The 17,669-nt window shown below is 41.8% G+C and overlaps 1 protein-coding gene across 2 annotated transcripts in view; it reads left to right on the forward strand.

Annotated features, from left to right (window-relative positions):
• FBXO9 (F-box protein 9) overlaps positions 1 to 17,669 on the forward strand; it is a 50,068-nt gene that overhangs the window by 8,159 nt on the left and 24,240 nt on the right. Inside the window, exons 2-8 of one of the 2 annotated variants that reach the window (XM_082251326.1) lie at positions 3,291 to 3,368; positions 10,079 to 10,234; positions 12,194 to 12,251; positions 13,350 to 13,443; positions 15,267 to 15,397; positions 16,251 to 16,365; positions 16,961 to 17,079. In XM_082251326.1, the coding sequence (XP_082107452.1) occupies positions 3,291 to 3,368; positions 10,079 to 10,234; positions 12,194 to 12,251; positions 13,350 to 13,443; positions 15,267 to 15,397; positions 16,251 to 16,365; positions 16,961 to 17,079 (751 nt within the window). The remainder of the gene's footprint in view (positions 1 to 3,290; positions 3,369 to 10,078; positions 10,235 to 12,193; positions 12,252 to 13,349; positions 13,444 to 15,266; positions 15,398 to 16,250; positions 16,366 to 16,960; positions 17,080 to 17,669) is intronic. The other variant, XM_082251327.1, reaches the window with a different exon arrangement.

Here is a 17,669-nt window from a genome sequence, read left to right on the forward strand (position 1 = left end):
CACTATACCTCACTGTTGACGTTGATAAGCTGTGCCCTTTTTGCGCCATACATAGTGCTGAGCATTTTTCCCGAACAATTCAGGTTTTTCAGTCCACAAAACAATTTCCCAGTGGCGTTGTGGTTTGCCAAGGTGCCTTTTGGCAAACTTCAGGCACGCACAATGTTTATTTGGAGAGCAGTGGCCTCCCCCGTGGTGTTCTGCCATGAACACCCTGCCTGTTCAAAGACTTGGGTATGGTAGACCCATGCATAGGGATGTTTTCCAGTTTCAGTGATGCTGTTACGTATGAGTTAGTCTTTACCTCATTTAGAATTCTGCGTAGTGTCATGAGTCATCTTGGCTGGGCAAGAGTAGCCACAGTACTAACAGTCTGCATTCATAGACCATTTGTCTAACTCTTGATTGATGGATGTCTAAACACTTTGCAATTGCCTTATATCCCATTCCAGCCTTAAATGATGTCGTCTACAGTAACTAGTCTGCATAGTAACTAATCAGCTTCTAGGTAGGCTTGTGACGGTATCAGATTTTCATGCTGCGATTAATTGATTAAGGTTTTGCCACGGTATACGGTATTATCACGGTATTCTATTATTAAATTTAAATTATTAAATTTCCACCTCCCTTCAATTTCATTGCTGAATTTAGGGGCTTTGGTTCACTTATGCACATTATTATATAGTCAGTCAGTACAGACTCTGTGAACCAGGCCTAAAATAGGTCATCAAGCAGTGTCTGGCCTAACTGGTGATAACTGGTCCTGGCGCTCGGCTCCGATCCGATGGCCTGGTCATTAAGAGGGCAAATCCTTGTGGTCAAGAAGTGGTTAAACCTGAAGGAGGTGTTGTTTATAAATGACTTTACTATTGCTTTAGGCCTGGTTCACATGTATGCGGGTTGGTGGTTCACATGTATGCGGGTTGGCGGCCCACATTTGCACAGGCATAGCAGCCCATTGATTTGAACGGGCTGCTATGCCCTCATTTTCCGCAGAAAAAAGGTGCATGCAGCATTTTTTTAAAATTCAGTGGCCTTGAAATCCATCCTGCTTTTGCACCATGCGACTAACCTGCAGTTCCTGCTCTGGCAAGCTTTCTGCATTTTTTGTAGACACTGCTTGATGGCTATATAATAATGTAATGTGGGCTGCTATGCGTGTGTGTGTATATATATATATATTTATTAGAGCTGCACGATTCTGGCCAAAATGAGAATCACGATTTTTTAGCTTGGAATAAAGATCACGATTCTCTGTGTAACAAAAAAAAAAAAAATTGGGATAACTTTACTGTTACGTTTTTTTTTTTTTTTTTTTTTTTTTTTATTCATTAAAGTCTAATCATTGCGTTTGAAAGACTGCTGCGCAAATACAGTGTGACATAAAATATTACAACAATCGCCATTTTATTCTGTAGGGTCTCTGCTAAAAAAATATATAAAATGTTTGGGGGTTCTAAGTACTTTTCTAGCAAAAAAAAAACTGATTTTAACTTGCAAGCAACAAGTGTCAGAAAAAGATCCAGTCTTTAAGAGGTTAAACTTCCTTTCTCCCTGGCAGAGGGAAGGAAAAGATACAATGTAATCATTTTTGTTTATAGTTAGGAGACTTAATGCTGAAAGGTGTTAGCTGTGTGAGTGAATGAGTCATCCAGCTCACTGAAATGTATCAATTCACAAGTCAGGCAGACTTGACAGAGAAACTCGGTATTTTAAAAATGCCACAATAACAATACCGTGGCTATGCAATACCGCGATATATCGAAATACCGAAAACCGGCATATGTCTACTTCTAGGTTTTATTGTCAAAATTAATTGAACAAGCTGAAGTTAAAGGCTGATTGGTTACTATACACAACTGTACCAGATTCTGTGTGCACCACTTTTAGTAAATCTCCCCCATTGTGTTTTATCTAAACATTTTTACCTTAATGCCAGAAATGTGTAAGGTAAAAATGTTTAGGCCTTAGGCTGGTTGGGGAGAAACTAGCGTTTCTTGAAAGGGATTGTTAATGGCAACCCTTTCCAAAGGGGAAAAAAAGTGCTTTACCCCACTCCTCTTAAAGAAGTTATAAACTCAATACAACTTATCCACTAAAAGCACCATACCAGAATGAAATGCCCTTTCAAACACAGGGATAGTCCAAAACAACATGTAATTGTTCTTACTATTTCTACAGGTTATTATTAATATTTTAGGCCATTCTGTCTGAAGCCTCAGCCATCTTTATGGTGTCTTCTCTCTCCCTTTACCACCCGAACTTCCGCCCTTCTTGTCCGACGGTGCAGTTATCTTGCGCAGTAAGTTTAAACCGAGGAACTGGTGAATGGTCAACAATCTCAAGGGATTACAATGTAATGCCGTGGAATAATGCTGATGGAGACACACCCCGTAGGTCTTTATTGATTGACGGCACACTTTGTATGCCGTCAATTGGCATAACCATGTGAATGTGCGAGAGACTTGCGTGAAATCAGGAGAAGGCACTATCTCCTAAACAGCGACCCTTAATGACCTGTTAAAGACACCTAATAGTAAGTCATTTAATACCGCTTTACATGAGTCTCACTTGTCCTAGGGAGTTTACTACCACTTTAACTCACTTGAGCAGCATTGTACTACAGTGGTTCCCCTACTTTTTTTCACTTGGGTACACCTTGGTAGCTCATTTGTATAAATTGTATACCTCAATGGTCGATGGGATAGAGGGGGAGCTAGGTGGCTTGGGATAGGGGGCTCTTTAGGGTATGCTATATTGCAGGGATGTGTCCAGTGTTCTCTTTGGGCCTGCTTGGGGTATGACCTGTGACACTGAACTCCCTGGGTCTAGGGATCTTCTGGGGTTTGGACATGTTGTGGGTGGGGGGGGGCTGAGCATTCCTCCATGATTGGTGTCTGGACCATGAAGGATGCAGATGAAGCAAGGGTACAGCCTGATGGCTTACCTGTATGTTATAGTTCAGGGAGGGCCACAGCAGCACTTTCAGTGCTCTGTAAAGAGGATCTATGCTGCAGAGTGGATGGGTCACCTCTGATGGAGGCACCCTAATGGACTGGTGGCTGGTGCAAACCTGGAGAGAGGGGGATTTGGCTGATTCTGGTACCCACCAGGTCTCAGCACTCAGTCTCTGTCCCAGCACTAGCAGAAAAAGTGCAGTTTTTGTGAAAGTGTACTTATCCTTTTTTAAACATTTTTTTTAAAACAAGGTGTTAAAATGTTTTAAAAGTTATGGACTAGACACTGCATTCGTTTTAGAACTGAATTATATTATCTAACCTATTTTGCAGGCGGAAGGTGATGAGGAATGTTACCCTGACATCCTGAAGGCTGATGAAAATGGACTATCTGGAGAAAGTAATCTTCAGGTCCACTTACCTTTTCCTTTTAGTTTGATATCTCAGATATAAGGTTACATTCACACGACCATAACAAAATGCAATTTAAAGCGTAATTTGTTTATGGATCTGACAGCAGTGGTATTGTTTTCAGTGGGGACGTGTACTCAGGTGCATAAACATGCGCTGTGTTCAGATCCCTAACCAAAAAATACAAAAATCTGTATCTGACCACATGCATTTTACACGCATATGCATGTAATTGTATGTATACACCTATACATAGATGCAAAAAGTGCATTTTGGGATTGAAAACAGAGCAGGAGGATATAGAACTAGAATTTTACTCATTTAAACAAATGCGTGTCTTTACCTAAGTTAAATGCATTAAACACAAGCATTTTTCTGAACATTTACTTTTGTGCAAGAAAAAGCATTTGAACCCCTTGGAATTAATTGGTTTTCTGCAGAAATTTGCCATAAAATGTGATCTGATCCTCATCTAAGTCACAACAATAGACAAACACAATGGGGTTGATTTACTAGAATTATAGAGTGAAAAATCTGGTGCAGCTCTGCATAGAAACCAATCTGTTTTCAGTTTTTTTTTTGTCAAAGCTTAAAGGATACATTCACCTGTTGTAATATGTTATACCCCAATTCAGGGTGCAACATATTACAAGTGCACTGGCTCCTGATCCCCACCACCACAAATTCCTGTTTTCACAGCGAGCGGGGGATCTCTCTTGCCACGTCGTCCATTCACGATGTTGATCGCTCTAGGTAGCTCATTGAGCTTCCTGTCAGAATGTAACTGTCTGCCCGTATCAGAGGTACGGGCAGACAGCTACACAGACAGTCTGCAAGACCGTGGCAGTACACCCACAATCTGTTGATCGTGGGTGCAATGCTGTACAGGTCCCTAACCTAAAAACAAGTAATAAATGCATATTTTTTCACCTGCAAAAGTCAACTTATCCTTTAATTGAACAAGCTGAAGAAAGAAGCTGATTGGCTACCCTGCACAGCTGCATCAGATTTTGCACTCTCTGGTTTTAGTGTGCTTAAGGCCCCTTTCACACAGGCGGACCGTTCAGATCCACCTGTCCGTTTTTTTGGCGGATCTGAAAGGTCCCCCCATGCATCTCTATGGGGGATCGGATGTCAGCGGAGACATGTCCGCTGACATACTATCTGTCCATCCTGGATGGATGGAAACCCTATTTTCCATCCGTCCAGCGGATCGGATGAGAACGGACCGACGGTCCGTTCTCATACGATTTCCCCCATAGAGATGTATGGGGAACTGACAGCTGTGTCTCCGCACACAGCGCGGACACACAGCTGTCGTCATCCTGCTCAGTGGGGGATCGGCGGCTCGATCCCCCGCTGAGAAAAACGGAATCCATCCGACGGACGGATAGTGTGAAAGGGGCCTAAGTTGATAACACACAGACATTCTAATTTCCTGTGTCTTTATTGAACACACCCATTCACAATGCTGGAGGAAAAAATTATGTGGACCCATGGAGGTAATAGCTGGCCAAACCTGCTTTGGCAGCGATGACTCTAAGCAAGTGCTTCTGGTAGCTCTGGATCAGACCTGCACAATGATTAAGAGGAATTTTTGATTATTCCACTTTACTAATCTGCCTCAGCTCGGACACATTTTTAGGATTAAAGCGGTTGTAAACCCTAAAAAAAAAAAAAAAAACCTGCAAGACAAAGGCATAATGAGCTAGTATGCATCGCATACTAGCCCATTATGTGTAACTTGCCTTAGAACGAAGCCCCGACACGGATCCCCGGACATCGCTGCGGGCGCTGCCATGATCCCTCGCCGTCTCTTCCGGGTTCGGCGGCTCCGGCGCGGTGATCGGCCGGTGAGACAGCTCCGGCGCGATGATTGGCCGGAGCCGCGATGACGTCACTCCCACGCATGCGCGCGGGAGTGATTTTCCGGCAAACTCCCGGCAAATTAATTGAAGGTCTCCCCGGACCTTCAGAGCGCATGCTCCGCTCGTGCGAGCGGCTGCATGCACTGTAAATATCTCCTAAACCATGCCGGTTTAGGAGATATTATTTGTACCTACAGGTAAGCCTTATTATAGGCTTACCTGTAGGTAAAAGTGTCAAAAAGCGGGATACTACCGCTTTAATGGTGTGACCGGATCTCTTGAGATCATTCCACAGCATCTCTGTGGGGTTAAGGACTGGGCTCTGACTGGGCCACTCCATAAGGCACATTTTTCTTTTTTTTCTGAAGCCAGTCTGTGGTGGATTTACTTTGATGCTTAGGGTCATTGTCCTCCTGCATCACCCAACTTCTACTAAACTTCAGCTGGCGGACAGCTACACTGACATTATCCTGTAGGATATTTTGGAAATCTTGGGAATTCATTCTACCCTTGATGAAGGCAAGTGGTCCAGGCCCTGAGGCAGTGAAGCAAGCCTAAATCATGATGATCCCTTCACCATACCTTACTGTTTGGATGATATTTTAATGTTGATTAGCTCTCCCCTTTTTGCACCATACATAGTGCATAGGTTCTATTGTCAAAGCCTAATTGAACAAGCTGAAGTGAAGCTGATTGGTTACTGTGCACAACGGTACCAGATTCTGTGTGCACCAGTTTTAGTAAATCTCCCCCATTGTGTTTGTCTATTGTTGTGACTTGAGGATCACATCACATTTTATGTCAAATTACTGCGTAAGACGAGTTAATTCCAATGGGTTCGCTTTTTCCTGCCACTGTATAAGATCAGTTTAATTCTTACGGCCGTGTGCATGTAGCCTAAGTAGACTTGTTTATGTATATGCCACTTATTGTTATGGAAGACAACACTGCTGTTTTTAATTATGTTAAATATTACACACATTCGGTTTTTTTTTTTTGCATATCTAAAATAAAATTTACACTGCATTTTCAAGGCTCTAAATGCCTTTTTCATTGGAAATATGTCTGTACTTTGCTCCATGCAGCTTTTCCTCAACCCTGACCTGACTCCCAGTCCCTGCTGCTGAAAAACACCCCCACACCATGATTTTGGCACCACCAATGCTTCACTGCTGGGATGGTATTGGGCAGGTGATGAGCAGTGCCTGGTTTCTTCCAGACATAACGTTTTAGAATTAAGGCCAAACAGTTCAATCTTGGTTTCATCAGACCATGTAATCTTGTTTCTCACAGTCTGAGAGTCCTTATGGTGCTTTTTGCAAACTATAAGCTGGCTTTCATGTGTTTTACACTGAGGAGAGGCATCCCTCTAGCCACTCTGCCAAACAGCCCAGATCGGTGGAGGGCTCCAGCGATGGTTGTTCTTCTAGAACTTTGTTCCATCTCTACATAGGATCTCTGGAGCTCAGAGTGACCATCGGGTTCTTGGTCACCTCTCTTACGAAGTCCTTCTCCCCAGTTGCTTAGTTTGGCCAGGTGACCAGCTCTTGGAAGAGTCCTGGTTATGCCAAACTTTCTCCATTTTAGAATTATGGAGGCCATTCTGCTCTTGGGGACCTTCAGTACTGCAGAAACTTTTTGTAGCCTTCCCCAGATCTGTACCTTGCAATAATCCTGTCTCTGAGCTCTGCAGGCTGTTCCTTTTGACCTCATGGCTTTTGCTCTGATACAGTATGCATTGTTAGCTGTGAGGCCTTTTATAGAGAGGTGTGTGCTTTTTCAAATAATGTCCAATCAATTGAATGTACCACAGGTGGAGTGGACTCCAATGAAGGTGTACAAACCTCTCAGCAACAATCAAAAGAAATGGGAGGCACCTGAGCTAAATGTCAAGTGTTGTTGCAAAGAGTCTGAATACTTATGCCAATGTGATTTCAGTTTTTCCTTTTTCATACATTTGCAAACATTTCTTAAAATTCTGTTTTAACTTTGTCATTATGGGGTACTGAGTGTAGATTAATGAGAAAAAAAATAGTCTAAAGGTATTGTGCAGGTAGAAATGTGTTTTTTAACCACTTGCCGCCCGCCCTATAACAGAATGACGGCGGGAATGTGGTTGTGTTATCCTGACCGGACGTCATATGACGTCGGCAGGATAACACAGCTCTGGGCGCCCCCCGGGGGCGAGCAGAGCGGCGATCGGTGATGCGAGGTGTCAGTCTGACACCCTGCATCTCCGATCTCGGTAAAGAGACTACTGACGTAGCTCTTTACCATGTGATCAGCCGTGTCCAATCACGGCTGGTCACATAGTAAAACAGGAACAGCCGTTGATCGGCTTTCCTTAGTTCGTGCCTGACAGGGGGGGGGGGGAGGGGTGCCACTAGATCCACCAGGGATGCCCACTATGACCCCAGGGATGCCCACCATGACACCAGGGATGGCAATCAAGGCCCCCCATTACCCTCCCCATCAGTGCTGCCCGCCAGTGTCCTCCCTATCAGTGCTGCCCACAAGTGCCCATCATTGCCATCCTATAGTGTCGCCCAACAGTGCCCATTATTGCCCACCAGTGCCGCCTATCAGTGCCCATCAGTGCCGCTCCATCAGTGCCCATTAGTGCCCGTCAGTGCCACCTATCAGTGTCCATCAATGCCGCCTATCAGTGCCCAGCAGTGCCGCCTATCAGTGCCCACCAATGCTGCATATCTGTGCTACCTATCAGTGCCGCCTATCAGTGCCACCCCATCAGTGCCTCCTCATCAGTGCCTGTCAGTGCAGTCTCATCAGTGTTCATCAGTGCAGGAAAAAACATATTTATTTACAAAATTGTATAACATAAACAAAAAAACCTTTTTTTTTTTTTTTTTCAAACTTTTCGGTCTTTTTTTATTTGTTTAGCAAAAAGGAAAAAACCCACAGGTGATCAAATACCACCAAAAGAAAGCTCTATTTGTGGGGGGAAAATGACATAAATTTGGTGTAGGTACAGTGTTGCATGACCGCGCAATTGTCATTCAAAATGCAACAGCGCTAAAAGGGGAAAATTGGCCTGGGCAGGAAGGGAGGGAAGTACCCTGTATTAAAGTGGTTAATAACAAATATGTCATACTTACCTGCACTGTGCAGTGGTTTTGAACAGAGCAGCCCCAATCGTCGTGCCTTGCGTCCCCTTGGGTCCTTGGGCTGCTTGATCTGGGGGCACTCATGCGTGCTGTCTCCCGAGCCAGCCCTGCGTGTCCATAATACACACAGAACATGGCTTGGCCCTGCCCCCCATTATCTCTTCACTGGCTGTGATTGATTGCCAGCAGCTGGAGCAAATGGCTCCCCCCTGCTGTGTCTCAGCCAATGAGGAGAGGTAGACCCGGGGGAGACGCTGCTCCCGTGCACATCGCTGGATCAAGATCGGGCTCAGGTAAGTATTAGAAGAGCTGAGGGGGGAGATGAACACTGAAGTTTACTTTACCTTCATGCATAGAAGGAAAAAAAATCTTTAGCCTTTAGAACCACTTTAAATAACTATTGTAGGCTGCAACATAACATTAAAAAAAAAAAAAGCGAAGGGGTTGTTTAATGGCAGCAGCCTGCCAACAGGTTCTGTCAAAGCACCTTTCTGTGCTAGACACAAGGACCTTCAGTGCCTGCATGTTTTTTTAATTAAAGCCATTGGATCATTCGCTGTTAGTGATTGTATCATTATTAACCATGCTGTCAGATACAGCGATGTTCCAGAACTATAGGGCATTTATTGACTCATACTCTATGTGGGGCATCGTGTTGAGGAAAGTTAATAAACAGCTTGCATGCAGAAAGCCATTAAACATCAAAATTTCCCCCAAAAAACTGTAAAACTGTCTAAACATTACAAGCCATTGTAACAAATGAAAGGCTATTTCACCATTGGAACATGTTACATGTTCCAACCTTATTTAGGGTAGAACGTGTAACCTCTTCCAGCTCCTTGCCCCTATCCCCTTCACCCTGTGACAGCAGGCGGGGGTTCTTCTCCAGCACCCGTTGTCACTTTTTGAAAACACTTTGGCTGTGCAGGGCTCCACCCACACACCGATACAGATTCCTATGAATGATTAAACTACAAGTACCGTCTTCACTGAAGTGAATTGGTAGCCAGTGATTTTAGTATTCTGTAACTTGATTGTAAAAGTAGGCTTATTGCCTTGTTCCCTCACCTCCTGTCCCTCACTGTTAGTGGATGAGGCTGACCATGATAGTGATAGTCCAGTAGTGATGAATGCTATACTCCCGGCTAGAACCCCAGTGTTTCCATTGCAGGAGAAAGCAGAGACAATATGCAGACGATCAAAGATGCTTGCTGTCACAATCAAGTGTCCGATTAGTGAAATTACAGTCACTACAGGTTTAGTGTAAATTTTCTCATCGTTAAAAGGACCACAGACATAATGGGGTATGTATTTCAAGGAATCAAGCTGTACCTCCTTCAGCAAAGTCTCTACAACATATTTTACAGCCTTGTGCATCTTCATTCCTGTGGTCAGCCAAGTGTAACAGTTTTCAAAGGTCAAAGACCGATTTATTACTGAAAATGAGATTTCCACTCTAAACAAACCTATAATTAAGAATTGGTCAGGTTTTATGCAGTCGCAAGTGCCCAAAAGAGGGATTTATTACTCCGGCTTTAACTTTTTAATAAAATCTGTCTTACAATGGTTCTCGCTGCTGTTTGTTTTACCATTGTTGGGCCTTGCAACAGAATTGATATATTGTGCATTACACCTTGTAGATGTATCTGTTTAGGCTCAATGTTTTTTGTGCTTTGTAATATTGTATAATAAAATACATTCTTTTTGATTCTGACAGGAGGAGCTGCAAGTGTTTCGAGCTTGCTGGATGTCCGAACTTACTCCAGGAGGGAGTTCTTCAGGAGCAGAGACTAAGTCCAGTAAAGTACTGAGAGGATCTGTTGGAAAGGTCTCAGATACCAAAGCTAAGCATGAACTGGCCAAGGAGGAGATGGTAATTTTAGCAACATTTTTGGCAATTCAGAGTTAAAGAAGTATGGCCAAAGCCCTTTTGGCCATACTGCTCCTGTGGGTCACAGAAGTGCACTTGGTTCTGCACTCCTGTGACCCAGATTAAGCCGACAGCAGGCTAAAGCCCGCTTACATCACAAAGCCCATTCATGCTCTGCAGGGATCCGAACAATGTCGGGCTCTGTCCAGATTCCTGACTGGCAGCTGGCTTAGCTTCTTGGTGTGCCCCTGAGAGTCTGAGCCAGCTGTTCCCTCCCCCTCTGCAGTCTGGCGCTCCAGTGAGCGCTGGAGAGACAGAGCAGAGAGTGGTGACCGGCAGTCACTGCTCTGTGTTCAGAGTGGACCCAAGAATTGAGCAATCAGTGGTCTTTGATCGCTCAGTTCTCGGTGTAGAGGTGGCAGGGGACATCTGCATAATCAGATTGATGCTGCCTCCATATATTTGAGTATGCAAGTACAGTATATTTTTTTCCTATTTCACACTTCTCTTTTAAATATATGGGTGTTTTTTAGTGGTCTGATAACATACTTGGGAGTATTTTAAAGAAAATACTAAAATAAAAGTAAGGTTTCCTTGATGATCTCTGCTTTGAAAAATATCCATTGCTTAGCTGTTATATAGATCCTATGACACAGACTTTGAGGCACTTACCCAAAACCATAAGAAGGTAATAAGTTTAGACTTACCTCTAAGGCTGACCATTCTTGGCCAGTTCAGCAGGAACCGGCTGAGATTCAAACCTATAATGGGCAGGCTGAATGTACCTAGTAATTCAATCGCTCAATTTGTGTACAACCAGGCTTTCGGATTACCTTGCGATTTATGGCTAGGGGCTGCTATAGTGGCTAGCGATAATCACTGGCTTCCTGCCGGAAGCAGATAATGGGGTTGATTTACCAAAGGGAAAACACTGTGCACTTTGCAAAGTACAGTTGCACGCTGCAGTTGCTTCAGCTGTAGGTACATGAACAGAAACTCTGCTGACTTCATCATCAAATCTTGTGCAAGCAAAAATGCTTTATTTTTTTTTTATTTTTTTTTATTTAATGCTATTAAACATATTCTATAAAAAAAAATAAATTACATTTCTTTATATCCTGCTATGTGTCTCTGGTAAAAAAAAAAAATCCCAATATTAATATATTAATTGGTTCGCGTGAAAGTTATAGTGTTTACATACTATGGTGTGTGTGAATATATACTGGAATTTTTTTATTTTATTTTTTTACTAGTAATGGCCTCAATCAGCAACTTCTAGTATGACTGTGATTGTTCGGCGGACAATCTGACACTAACTGACACTTTGGGGTTGATTTACTAAAGGCAAATTGCTCTGGAGCAACTGCACAGTCTACTAAGCATTTTAGTAAATGCGGTAAAGCTTCACTTTACAAAGAATACCCAAACACAATATAATTAAATGTTTTTGCTTGCACATGATTGGATGATGGAAGTCAGCAGAGCTTCCCCTCATTTACTGAGCTCTGGAGCAAATGCACTTGCAAAAGTGCACACCTTATTTGTCTTCAGTAAATCAATGCCAATGTCTTGGTAGGAGGGATTCCACTGTCAGCACATCCATGTATGGGCCTGCCTAACTTTACTAGATGCATGCATTTTCCAGAACCCGAATTCAAAGAACGGAGGCCACTGTCAGACACATAACTAGCATTTTCAGGAGGTTGTTGACACCCTCTGTCTCTGTATTACTTGCACTGCATAGTTAATTTAAATGTTTGCGATGTTAAGAATTAATATCTTTAATTATGCATTGTTTCTGAATATATTGAGCACACAACCCAGGAAAGAAGTGAAATTGTCTCTCCTGTTTATTTCTGTTGTATAATATTGTCCTAGCAATGACTTTTTTTTTTTTTTTTTTTTTTTTTTTTGTGATTTTTGAATGGACTAGCAAACCTAATATATGCATTTTTTTAACAGGCCAGAGAACTTTTTCTTAAAGCTGCAGAGCAGGAGCAAAATGGAGCACTCTATGAAGGTAATAATTTTGTTATGCCTTCAGCAATAAACTAGTTCTATAAACCAGTTAGTAATGATATTGCACAGAGCGGCCCTGATCTTCTTCTGGGGTCCCCTGCCAACACTCCTGGCTCTTCTTCTTCCCAGCATGCCACCATGGAAAATTCTTCCTATTGTGGCACACCTGCGGCTTGGTCCAGAGCCGCTCTGCTTGTGTTTGTAGGCACAGACCGCAAGACTCGACCCCCACCTCCCACTCCCTCATCACAGTATTTGACTGGCAGCAGTTAGTCCAATGGTTCCCGCTGTTCTCTGCAGAGCATGTGGTAGTGGGGAGAAGAGGAGAGAGCCACTGCAGATGGGCACAGTGCTTGATCAAGATCAGGCTCAGTTAAGTATACTGGGGGTGATACTCATAATGAAATATGTTTTACCCTAATGCAGTGAATTTTTTAAAGTAAAAATGTTTTAAGCTTTACAACCACAAGAACATTCTAATGCAAGGAGTTGTTTTTGGGAAAAGATGAAACCTGAACTGCTGATCCACCAATTTCTTATTAGTGTCTGAAACCTTAGTAGTGCAGCATCCCTGTCTGTAAAAATGGTGATATGCTAATGGGGATATGATTACTATCTTAACTCTTTCCAAGGATGTATTTATGGCTAGAGCTGAGAAATCCACAGTAAAAATCTTCAAAGTTTATGTAAATCATAAGAAGCCTACAATACTGTCCTTTTTTAATATGCATGTTAAAACTGATACATTTCAGGAACATTCCAATACTCCTCTCTAAGTATTCTAATAAACAATTTGATTATGTTACAACATGAGAACTTAATATGATGTGACAAGTTCTTTGCTCTTATGCTGTTTTCCATAGAAGTAGCATTGTTTAAAGTTCATTCTTCATGAATCACAGGATCTGCGACCACATGACTGTGGGCGTGTTTGAACTGCTCTAATTTTTATAGCTAGACCGAAGTTCTCTTGTCATGTTTTCATCTCCCAGGAAGTATTTGCTGTACACAATGTAGTCTTTATACAGAAAGGTAAGAACTAGGCATATGTTAACACAACTTTTTTTTTCTTTTTTTCTTTTTTTTTTTATTATTACAGCTATCAAGTTTTACCGCCAAGCCATGCAGCTTGTGCCTGACATTGAGTTTAAAATTAATTACAACTGGTCCCCTGACGGAGAAGGAAAAAACTTGTATGTATCAAGAACACAGCTGTATCTGTTTTGATCATGAAGTCTTTATGATGCTGTTTTTTTCTGACGTCCAGTGAAATACAACCTGTTCTTTGAATTAGGGACCTGTTCAAAACTGTTGTGTTCATAACACGTCATTCTGTTTTCTCTATCAAAGTAATTTAAAAGAGAAGTTGAAAAAACCTACATACTCACCTAGATAGCTGCAGCATCGATCCGATGCTGCAGCTGTCCCCCGCAGGCTCTACACTGAATGCTTAACCACCTCCATACCGGGCCATTTCCGGCACTCCGCTCCTACATGTAAAAATCATCTTTTTTATTTATTTTTTTTTTTACTAGAAAATTGCTCAGAACGCCCCAAACATTATATATATATATATATATATATATATATATATATATATATATATATATATATATTTTTTTTTTTTAGCAGAGACCCAGAGGGAATAAAATAACGGTCATTGCAAGTTTTTATGTCACACGGTATTTGCACAGAAATCTTTCAAACGCGTATTTTTGGGGAAAAAAAAAATACAAAAGTAAGCCCAATATTTTTGTATAATGTGAAAGATGATGTTACGCCTAGTTAATAGATACCCATGTCACGCTTTAAAATTGTGCACACATGGAATGACGCCAAACTTCAGTACTTAAAAATCTCCATAGGCAACGCTTTAAGTTACAGAGGAGGTCTTGGGCTAGAATTGTTGGTCTCGCTCTAACATTCGTGATGATACCTCACATATATGGATTGGTGTACTTCCGCCGCTGGCGGTTTCATTCTCCGGCTCGCCGATCATACGCACGAGTCGGTTAAAGCACCAAAGGGGGGGGGGGGGATGGAAGGGGGGGGGATGCATTTAAGCAGGAATATCTACAACCTAAATCCAAAAATGTTGGGACACTGTGTAAAAGTTACATAAAAATAGAATGAAATTATTTGCAAATATCATAAACCCCATATTTTATTCACCATAGAAAACATGTCAAATGTTTAAACTGGAAACAATATGCCCTATTTTCACCACTTCAATTCCGGGCACTTTCACCCTCTTCCTGCCCAGACCAATTTTCAGCTTTCAGCGCTGTCATACTTTGAATGACAATTGCATGGTTATGCAACACTGTACCCATTATGAAATTTTTATAGTTTTTTTTTTTTTTTGATGCATCAAGCTTTTTTTGGTGGTAATTAATCTCCACTGGGGTTTTTATTTTTGCTAAATAAAGAAAAAAGACCGAAAATTTTGATAAAAGTTTTTCTTAGGTTCTGTTACAAAATTTTGCAAATAAGTAATTCTTCACTAATGTGCACTGATGAGATGGCCCTGAGTGAGCTGCACTGTTAGGGCTGCACTGATAATCAGGGCACTGATTATCAGTAAAGTTATTGTACTCACTATGCCCTGACAGATCGGCTCCCCTGTACTCACACGCTCTCTGTATTTTTCGTTTCAAGGTGTGCCAAATATTTTCAATTGGTGAAAGTTCTGGACTGCTTGTCCCGTCCAGCCACATTTGTGTATTGGCAGGGCGGGAGGCAATTAAGGAAAACTAAGCGGTAAACATTTATGGTCTCAGTTGACATTTCAAACTGTTACAGAGAGGATTTTGCTGTGGGGCACCATTATTTGTTGTTAAAGCCCTGCTTCCAACCCAGTTGTATTGCTCAGTTGTATGTATTGGTAAAAAAAAAACAAAAAAAAAAACCTCCTTTACCTGAAAAGTAATTGTTTTTCATGTTGTTCTGAGTGGTTGGGTGGCAGAAAACTTTGCCAGTTCCTGTTTTATTTACAAACAACTGTTTGTACTTGCAGTATGGAAGATGCCAACGATGATGGCAAGATGGCTGACTTACTAGCCTACTTCCAGCAGCAGCTATCATTTCAAGACTCCGCGCTTAAGTTGTGTCAACCAGAGTATGATGTTACTCAGACTCATATCTCAGGTATGCTTGTACATTTTTCTGTTTGTATATATTTTACAGTATCTGTCCACACCAGACAAGTGAACCTGCCAACTACTGATGCTTTTGTACCTTTGTGAAAGGAGCTGTCATCAGTATTTGCCAATATGTGTGTAAAACACAGACATTAGAAATGTATATAAAAGGCTATGTATATGCACAAACCTTTATGTATTCAGCATTTTATCTACTCTCACCATTCAGCAATTCCTCAATGAAAGTAATGAATAAAAAATAGTGAGGATAGAACTTTTCAGTTCTGCCAGGTTCCAGAAACATTTATGTACATAACTGAAAAAAAGATACTTTTTATAAAAGGTAAACCATTGTTAGTTTTTGTTCATAAAATCAGAACTGCAGGCAAGACAGACAAGTCTAAATGAAAAATCTGATGTGTAAGGCATCTTATGGTGTATCTGCTTGTTTGTATTTGGAAAATTAAATAATGTCTGGATGCCATGAGCTACTTATGTGTAGCCATTATAGACCACAGAGTTTCACTAGTGATCCAGTGCCCTATTCGGTAACTGCTGTGAAAAGGAGCGCATACAGCTCTGACTAACCTTCAGAGTCACTGATGCTGCTTTCCAGTCAACCAAAAAGGAACTGCAAGGGGTCATAACCTAGGATTCATACAATTATTAGTTAATACTATCCTGACAAGAATTCCCATTTACGAACTACTGTAAGATACTGAAATGATTCTCAATAGAAAAAACGTTTGTATGTGTCTACTTGTAATCATGAAATATATATTCCAATATAAACCTGGATCATCCTGGAAATGTCTGGAAACAGATGCTGCAAGTTGAAATATTTGCTTTCTGTTTTTCAGAGCTCCCTATGGAGGTGCTGATGTATGTTTTCCGCTGGGTGGTTTCCAGTGAGCTTGATCTACGATCATTAGAGCAATTATCCTTGGTCTGCAAGGGCTTTTATATTTGTGCAAGGTATTACAGTCTGTTATGTTGAGTAAATATACAGATGGTTTAACACACAGGGCTTACCTGAATGATAAAGCTATGTTGTGGATAAATGTGCTGGTAAAGCTTGCAGCTGATCTTTCTCCAGTAATTGGCTTACTATGCCTTGTTCTACACTGTGTCTCTGTATGTGGGTGGCCATCTTGCTAGGGGCAGGGTGCTGCTGCTTTATGTTCAAGCCTCCAACAAAAAAACATTAAACAACGCAGTAGTGACATGACCAAATCTCACTCCAAATCTCCAAAGACTAGCAATCAGTCAGCCATGCCTTACATCCCACAGTGGAGATATTCGGCTGTGGGGCAGTAGGTTCCTTCACATACCAGGCATTGCACTGCTGATTTTCGGGAGGAATTCAAGACAAAAAGGAACTTGTTTCGGTACTGCTTAGGCACAATAAATATCCCGGCATGTTCCCTATATTATAGCAATTCTTTACTTTTGCATTTGCATTCACTTTAAGGTAAATTTACCCACAGAAATTTTGCTTCCTATATTGTATTGATTCATGAATTTAAAATGCTTCAAAGCTTAAACTATGGTTTATTGATGTAACTTTCAGGGATCCTGAAATCTGGCGCCTAGCATGCCTAAAAGTATGGGGCAGAAACTGTGTGAAGCTGCTACCTTACATCACCTGGAGGCAGATGTTTCTTGAGAGGCCCCGTGTCCGCGTTGATGGTACATTTTACTGTTGCATTGTCTTATTATTCGAATACAGGATTTATATAGTGCCAACAGTTTGTGTAGCGATTTACAATCTAAAGGGAAACAATACAGCGACAATACAATTCAATACAAGAGGGTTAGGAGGGCCCTGCTCCTGCGAGCTTACAATCTCTAATAGGGAGGGGCTGGTGGAAGAAAAGGTAAAAACTGTGAGGGATGAACTGATGGGAGAAATAGAAGATTCAGTTATTAGCTGAAGGTAGGATAGGCTTCCCTGTAGAAATGAGTCTCTTTAGGAATCGCCTAAAAGTGGACAGAGTAGGAGATAGCCAGACTGATTGTGGGTAGTGAGTTCCAGAGGATGGGAGAAGTCCTTGAGACGAGCAATGGAGGAGGACTTGGGAGGAGCAGAGAGGATGGTTTGGGTGGTATTTGGAGATAAGATTGGTGATGTAGCTTGGGACAAAGTTGTGAATGGCTTTTTATGTTCTTGTTAGGGTTTTGAATTTTATTTGTTGGGCAATGGGAAGCCAGTGGAGGGATTGGCAGAGAGGGGTGGCAGACACTGAGCGGTTGGTAAGGTGGAAGAGTCTGGCAGCAGC

Source organism: Pelophylax lessonae (genome assembly GCF_965119305.1).
Source record: "Pelophylax lessonae genome assembly, chromosome: 3".
Classification (NCBI taxonomy): Eukaryota; Metazoa; Chordata; class Amphibia; order Anura; family Ranidae; genus Pelophylax; species Pelophylax lessonae.